We start from the raw sequence: 7,456 nt of genomic DNA, 5'->3' as shown, positions 1-7,456 counted from the left end.
CTTCTTACCCCCCCGGGACCTGCTGGACATGGGGGCGCTGGCGGCAGGGGGGGGACGCGGAGCCGCCCAGGGACCCCCAGTGTGCACAGAGCCACCCGTGGGGTCCCACCGCTCCCCAGCACCCATGAAGCATCGTGCCTCAGTTTCCCCGTGCGGGTGCGGTGAGGGTGGGAAGGGGGTGTCAGTGCTGTGTCCCCAAGAACCGCGGGGTGCAATGGGGACACTGGGACGCCAGCACGCTGACCCTGCCCCGGATGCCAACACCCTGCGAGCTGGCAGCGGTTTCCCAACCAACACGTGAGGCCGAGCCACTAACCCCCCCGGGGGTGACAGCCACCGAGGAGAAGGGACAGTCCCCGAGGAGCCAGGACGGTCCCGAGGAGCCTCGCCGGGGACTTGGGAAGGTGAGGGCAGGGCTGGGGGGCTCAGAGGGGGTCGGGGGGGGGGACATGGGGCTCAGGGTGTCTCTCTGCCTGCAGCCATTGCCTGTCCCCCCCCAGGGCTTGCACAGCCCTCGGTGACAATCAGCCCAGCGCCATGATGCCACCGGGCCAGATCCTGTCAGCGCTGCTGCTGCTCCTGCTGGTGCCGTGCCGCGCTGCACCCTGCACCCCCCACCCCAATGCCACCCGTTTCGTCTGCACCGAGCCCACCCTGAGCACCTTCCCTTCGGGGCTGCCCCCCACCACCCTGGCCATCTCGGTGGAGTTCACGGCTCTGGCCACCATTGTCCCCACCGCGCTGGCCGGGGTGCCGCACCTGCAGGAGCTCCATCTCTCCTCCAACCGCCTGGCCGCCCTCCCCGGAACCCTCCTGCGCCCCGTCCCCACCCTGCGCGTCCTCGACCTGACCAACAACCTCCTGCCCACCCTCCCCGCTGACATTTTCGCCACCACCCGCCACCTCCAGCACTTGGTACTGCGGGAGAACCGGCTGCGGGCGCTGAAACCCGCCTGGTTCCGGCACCTTCCCCGGCTCCTCTGGCTCGACCTGGGTGACAACGCATTGACTGAGGTGCCACCGGAGGTTTTCCACCCGTTGGGGTCCCTCCGTAGCCTGGATTTGTCCCACAACCGCCTGGTGTCCCTGGCACCGGGCGCACTGGCGGGGCTGGGGGCGCTGGAGCGGCTCGACCTGGAGGGGAACAGGTTGGGGACACTGTCATCCGCCACCTTCGTGCCCGTGCCCGCCCTGCGCTTCCTCTTCCTCCAGGACAACCAGCTGCAGGCGCTGCCCGCCGGCATCTTCGTCCCCTTGCGCCACCTCAGCGTCCTCGACCTGGCGCGGAACCGCCTGCGGGCTCTGGAGCTGCCCCCCCGGCCCCCCGGCCCCGCGTTGGACCTCGACATCTCGGGGAACCCCTGGGACTGCGGGTGCCAGCTGGTGGCCCTGCTGCGGCGGGTGACACCGCGTCTCACTGCCACCCGGGACACCGTCTGTGCCAGCCCCCCGCGCCACTGGGGACAGGAGGTGGCCGCTGTCGTCCAGGCTGGGGACACCGGCTGTGAGCCCAGAGGGGACGTGCAACACCTGCCAGACACCGAGACAAGGGGTCTGGTGTCCCCCTAGGTGACTCTGTGTGTCACCTCCCTCCCTGCCACTCTGTCCCCAGACGAGACGAGCTCTCCTGGGGAAACTGAGGCAGGGAGAGCAGGAGTGCAGCCATCCCCATCCCAATGGCCCCTGTCCCCATCCTGCAATGCCCACCCCAGTGGCCTCCAGCCCCTTCCCACCCAGCCCAGGCTGTCCCATGTCCCTGTCCCCATCCTACCTGGCACATGTCCCTGTCCCCACCCCACAAGAGCACATTAAACATGGTCACCTGGTGCCACTGCACACACACTCCTGTGTGTCATCCTGTGAAGGGCCAGGGGATGAAGCGATGACAGGCACCGTGTCCCCCACCTGTGCCTGTCCCACACCTGCTGTGCCCCCTTCCCATGCCCATCCAGGCTGGCCTGGTCCCCAATGGGGCCACCACCCTCTGGCATTGCTCACTGCTGGGTGACACTGCTGTCCCCTGACCTGAGCACCCACAGGGACTGGGGGGACCTGGGACCCTGTGCAGGCTCTACTTGGCTTGGGGACACCTGGCTTGGGGACATTTGGTATGGAATGCTTGACATGGGGACACGTTCTGTTGGGTCACTTGGTATGGGGACACCTGGTGGGGACATGTCATGGAGATGCTTGGCATGGGGACACAGGGCAAGGGGACACTTGGTATGGAGATGCTTGGCATGGGGACATCTGGCATAGGAACATTTGGTATGGGGTCACTTTCTAAGGGGACACATGGCTTGGGGACACTTGGTATGGAGGTGCTTGGCATGGGGACACCTGGCAAGGCAACACTTGGTATGGGGACACACATCAAGGGGACGCTTGGTGTGAAGATGCCCGGTATGGGGACACATGTCAAGGGGATGCTTGGTTTGGAGATGTTTGGCAAAGGGACACCTGGCAAGGGGACACCTGGCAAGGGGACACCTGGCAAGGGGACACCTGGCGGGGGGACACTTGGCATGGGGCGGTGGCTCGGAGCCCCTGGCCGCCCCCCGGGAACAGGTTGTCCCCTCCGCTGTCCCCGGAGCCCCCGGGGCAGGATCGGGCCCCCCCGCGGCCCCACGTGGGAGCTCTCACGTGGCGACACCTCCCAAACCCCGCCCTCCAGGACCCGCCCCTCACTTCTCATTGGTGGCGGCGCGTCCTTCCCCTTCGTTGATTGGCTCCCGCCACCAACTATGAATTCGGCGCTGGGCGGGGGTCGTGGATCGCGACCGGGAATCGCGGTCACGACCGGGGGTCACGGTCACGACCGGGGGTCGCGACAGACCCCCCCCGCCCCCGTAAGTACCGACCACGGGACTGTGCGGGGGCTGAAGGGTGGAATACGGGCTCGGGGGCTCCCGGGGGGGCCCGGGGGTTCCCGGGGGGGCCCGGGGTTTCCGGGGGCGGGTCCGGGGGCTCCCCGAGGGTCCCCGACTCCGGCCCCGCAGGGCGCGGGGGAGCTCCGGGGGCTGGAGGGGGGCAGAGCTCACTCGGGCTGCTGAGAGCCCTGCGGGGGCCGGGGGGTCCCAGGTGTCCCCTGACGGTCTCCACCTCGGTCCTTCCGCGGGGGGTGCCCCGGAGCACCCCAGGGACCCCGAGGGGAACCCCCAGGGACACAAGGGGACCTGTTCCCCCCGGGGACCTGCCCCCCAGAGACCTAAGGGACCCCCCGCACAGACACAAAGGGACCTGCTCCCCTCGGGGACCTGCCCGCCAGGAATCAAGGGGACCTGAGCCCCCCAGCCCCCTCCCAAAGCCCCCCCAGAAGTTGCCCCCCAGGACCCGGGGTGCAGCGAGACACCCCAAAGGGCAGAGACGCTGCGGGAGGGGTGTGGGGGGTCCTGGCTGCTCCGCTCCCTGCACGTGTCCCCGGGGCTGCCCCGGCCGAGGTGACGGTGACAAGCGGCACGTCCCCAGCACGGGCTTGCGAAAGGCGAATCCAGCCCGGCTTCCGGCTGAATCACCCAAAAACCCCTCCCAAACTGGGATGGGGGGACCCAAAAGTGAATGGGGGGACCTCACCCCACCTCACCCTGGCGGGGCAGGTCAGTCCTGACCCCAGGCCACCCATGAGCCCCCATTTTGAGCAGCTCGGGGGCCTCCACCTGCCTCCCACTCGTGTCATGAGTTGGTGGGTCTCAACCCTCGGAGGGGTGTGCTGGGGGGCTCAACCCCACCATGTCCTGCTCTTCTCGGTACAGTGAGGGGGGGACATGGAGCTTGGCCACCCCGGGGGGGTCCCTGATGGGCTCAGCCACTCATGACACCCCAACATCTTTCTCTTCCAGCTGCTGCAGCCATGTCAGGCGAAAACACCAAGGATGGGCAGGAGCTGAAAGTAGGAGTGCAAGGAGGGTTTGGGGGGGTGCTTGGGGCATCACTGGGGGCTCCGGCTCATTGTCATCCCCCCCGCAGAGCGTGGTGACGCGGGTGGCCAGCCTGGCCCTGGTGAGCTGCACCTGCAACGCCGTGTCCACAGCGTACACCTCCACCAAGGAGAGCCACCCCTACGTCAGGTCCGTCTGCGACGCCGCCGAAAAGGGGGTGAAGACGCTGACAGCGGCGGCGGTGAGCGGGGCCCAGCCCATCCTCACCAAGCTGGAGCCGCAGAGTGAGTGGGGTCTGGGGGGGCAGCACCCCAGGGGTTTTGGGGTGCACAAAACATGGCTCTGGCAGAGCTCTCGCAAGGCAGCAGGAGAGGAATAATCTGGTTTTGTGTCTGGAGTTTATATTGTCGATAAATAAGCATTAGAAGGGCTGGAGAAGCTGAGGGGGGGCAGCACCCTGCAAATTTTGAGGTGCTGGCAAACTGACCTTAGCAGAGCTCTTGCAAGGCAGCGGGGTAGGAAGAAGGTGTTTTCTCATCTCTGGTTTTCATCTTGGACAAACCAACCTGCAAAGGACTGGAGAAGCTGGGGGGAGCAGCACCCCATGAGTTTTGGGGTGCCCCAAAGCCTGGCCCCAGCAGAGCTCTTGCAAGGCAGCAGGATATCAAGAACCATCTCTTTTCACCTCTCTAGTTTCCACCGCTAATGAATACGCCTGCAAAGGGCTGGATAAGCTGGAGGAGAAGCTGCCCATCCTGCAGCAGCCCCCGCAGCAGGTAACGTCTCCCCTGGGCAACACAGTGAGGGGGTCCAGCCCTGCATGGCGTGCTGGGACAAAGCGTCCCTGTGCTGTCCCCTCCCAGGTGGTGGCCGGGACCAGGGAGCTGGTGTCGTCCACGGTGAGCGGCGCGGTGGGCCTGGCACGGGGCGGCGTGGAGAGGACGCGCTCAGCGCTGAGCACCGGGGTGAGCACCGTGGTGGGCTCCCGCATGGGCCAACTGCTGGCCACAGGGGTGGACGCGGTGCTGGGCAAGTCGGAGGAGCTGGTGGAGCGATACCTGCCCGGGATGGACGAGCAGCCACGTGAGTGCTGACCGCGCCGTGCCGCAAACCATCTCCCAAATTTGGGGGTGCCAAGCCCCGCCTGGGATCCCCACCCTGTTGCTTGGTCCTGGTGCCCCTGTGTAGCCCCCCAGGTCGATGCCTGGGTGGCTGCACAGTGCTAGGACATCTCTGAGCCCCACGTGGTGTCTGGGGCCACCATGGCACCGTGCAGGGGACGGTCCCCACCCATCAGGGACCCAAAGCGGGGGAATGTGATGGGTGAACTCTCACCTGGAAACCAGAAAGCAAATATAGCCCAGTGCCGCCCCCCTGGGTATTTATAGCTCGGCACGGGGTGGCAGTGGGCAGAGCTGGCCCTGTGTCACAGCAGAGGTGACCCGAGAGGCCACCTGACGTTGTGGTGACACCTCCACATGACCCGGTGACCAAGCATCCTGGAGCCTTGTCTCCATGATGGGGTGCGGCACTCAGGGGGCAACCCCAGCGGGAAGCTCCAGTGCCGGACGGTCCAGCCCCACAGTTCTCACCCCACAGTGGTGACAGCGGGTGCCGAGGTGGCCTCGCGGGAGCGGCAGAGACGGCGGCAGAGCTGCTTCGTCCGGGTGGGCTCGCTGTCGGCCAAGCTGCAGCAGCGAGCCCTGCAGCGCTCGCTGGCTGAGCTGCAGCGGGCACGGCACAGCGCCCAGCGCGTCCTGGCACAGCTCCACCGCATCTTCGAGCTGGTAAGGATGCGGTGGGGACCATGACATCTCCTGGTGCCAGCCCGGCACCCCCCGGTGTGCTCCCACCTCCTTGTCCCTTCCCCCAGATCGAGCAGGGGCGGCAGAGCTTGGATGGGCCCCTGTACGGCACCCAGCGGCATCTCCACCGCATGTGGCTGGAGTGGAGCCAGCAGGACGCTGTGCCCATGGAGGAGAGCGAGGTATGGGGTGGGACTTCCCTTGGGGGACACCAAGGTATGGGGTGGGGGCGGCTGTGCCCATGGAGGACACCAAGGTACGGGTTGGGACACTGTACCCGTGGAGGACAGCATGGTATGGGATTGGGGGACCATCCCATGGAGGACATCAAGGTGTATGGGGTTGGGGATCCATTCCATGGAGGACATCAAGGTATGGGGTTAGGGCTCCATCCCATGGAGGACATCTAGGTGTATGGGTTTGAGGGACCATCTGATGGAGGACATCGAGGTATGGGGTGGGATACTGTACCTGTGGAGGACATCATGTTATGGGGTGGGGGACCATCCCATGGAGGACATCAAGATATGGGGTTTGGGAACCATCCCATGGAGGACATCAAGGTATGGGGTTGGGGGACCATCCCATGGAGGACATCACGGTATGGGGTTGGGGGACCATCCCATGGAGGACATCACGGTATGGGGTTGGGGGACCATCCCATGGAGGACATCAAGGTATGGGGTTGGGGGACCATCCCATGGAGAACATCAAGGTATGGGGTTGGGGGACCATCCCATGGAGGACATCACAGTATGGGTTGGGGGACCATCCCATGGAGGACATCAAGGTATGGGGTTGGGGGACCATCCCATGGAGGACATCACAGTATGGGTTGGGGACCATCCCATGGAGGACACCAAGGTACAGGGGTCCAAGCCGGGCCGGACAGGGGGACCATCACCCCCCAGGGCCACCGCTGCCCACTGGCTGCCTTGCAGGTGGAGGCGCGGACGCTGGCCATGCTGCGCGGGCTCCTGCGCCAGCTCCACGCCGCCTGCACCCGCTTGGCCACCAGCGTCCGCAGCTTCCCCGGCAGCGTGCAGGAGACGGCAGGACACGTGCGGCACGGCATGGAGGGCGTGCAGGCTTCCCTGTCCCGCGTCCACTCCATCCGCGACCTGTCGGATTTGGTGCTGGAGCAGAGCCGGGAGACGGTGACGTGGGCGCAGTTGAGCATCGACGAGCTGCTGGAGCACATGGGGCAACACGCGCCCCTGCCCTGGCTGGTGGGACCCTTCGCCCCTGCCCTGGTGGAGTATCCGGAGGATGTCCCTGTCGAGATGGCCAAGTGGGAGGGTTGCATTACGGTGGGGGGGACACACCACGTGCCCTCTCCCCCGCGGCCCTGCAGCCAGCGCTGAGCCCCCCCTGTGCCACCAAACTGGGGGAGCACCCACCCAGCCGTGGCAGTGAACCCCATCCCTACCAGGGACTCGGTGACAATGGACTCGGTGACACGGCGTGGGACGTCTGGTGCTGCAGACAGGGACTTGTTTGGGGAGGGAGGGGACGGTGGCACATGGAGGACACAGCGTGTGCCCAGCCCTGCCCGTCTGGGGGTCCCCACGGTGTCCCCAAGCCTGGAGAGTGTCAGGATTTCTTGTTTTAGTGGTTTCAAAGCACTTTAAAGAAGAATTAAACAACTTTTTAGGCCTTAAAATGACTCCGAGACTGTAGCACCGGCTGTGATGGAGCCGCCTCGTGACGCTGGGCTAACGGGGGGTTGGCAGAGCTGGGGGGACCCCACGGAAAGGGTTTCACCCTTTGGGG

The 7,456-nt window shown here is 65.9% G+C and overlaps 2 protein-coding genes across 3 annotated transcripts; both read left to right on the top strand.

Moving 5' to 3' along the window:
• The first annotated feature begins 83 nt into the window (after nt 1-83).
• LRG1 (leucine rich alpha-2-glycoprotein 1) lies at nt 84-1,836 on the top strand. The gene is made up of 2 exons (XM_065858299.2): nt 84-404; nt 501-1,836. Exon 2 carries the CDS (start codon nt 538-540, stop codon nt 1,567-1,569), a length of 1,032 nt encoding a protein of 343 aa, XP_065714371.2. The 5' UTR covers nt 84-404; nt 501-537; the 3' UTR covers nt 1,570-1,836.
• A 93-nt stretch (nt 1,837-1,929) lies between these two features.
• LOC136113229 (perilipin-3-like) lies at nt 1,930-7,346 on the top strand. 2 transcript variants are annotated; one of them, XM_065858295.2, is made up of 8 exons: nt 1,930-2,849; nt 3,840-3,889; nt 3,967-4,162; nt 4,572-4,654; nt 4,742-4,961; nt 5,478-5,665; nt 5,752-5,865; nt 6,625-7,346. In XM_065858295.2, the coding sequence occupies exons 2-8, from the start codon at nt 3,851-3,853 to the stop codon at nt 7,045-7,047; spliced, it is 1,263 nt and encodes a 420-aa protein (XP_065714367.2). In that variant the 5' UTR covers nt 1,930-2,849; nt 3,840-3,850; the 3' UTR covers nt 7,048-7,346. The 2 variants fall into 2 exon arrangements, with proteins under 2 accessions (XP_065714367.2, XP_071655645.1); XM_071799544.1 differs by having other exon boundaries at nt 1,930-3,889.
• Nucleotides 7,347-7,456: the final 110 nt, after the last annotated feature.

The sequence above is a fragment of the Patagioenas fasciata genome, chromosome 27 (genome assembly GCF_037038585.1).
Source record: "Patagioenas fasciata isolate bPatFas1 chromosome 27, bPatFas1.hap1, whole genome shotgun sequence".
In the NCBI taxonomy this organism is placed as follows: Eukaryota; Metazoa; Chordata; class Aves; order Columbiformes; family Columbidae; genus Patagioenas; species Patagioenas fasciata.
Note: the sequence above shows the minus strand (reverse complement) of the source record. Positions and strands in the feature narration are given on the sequence as shown.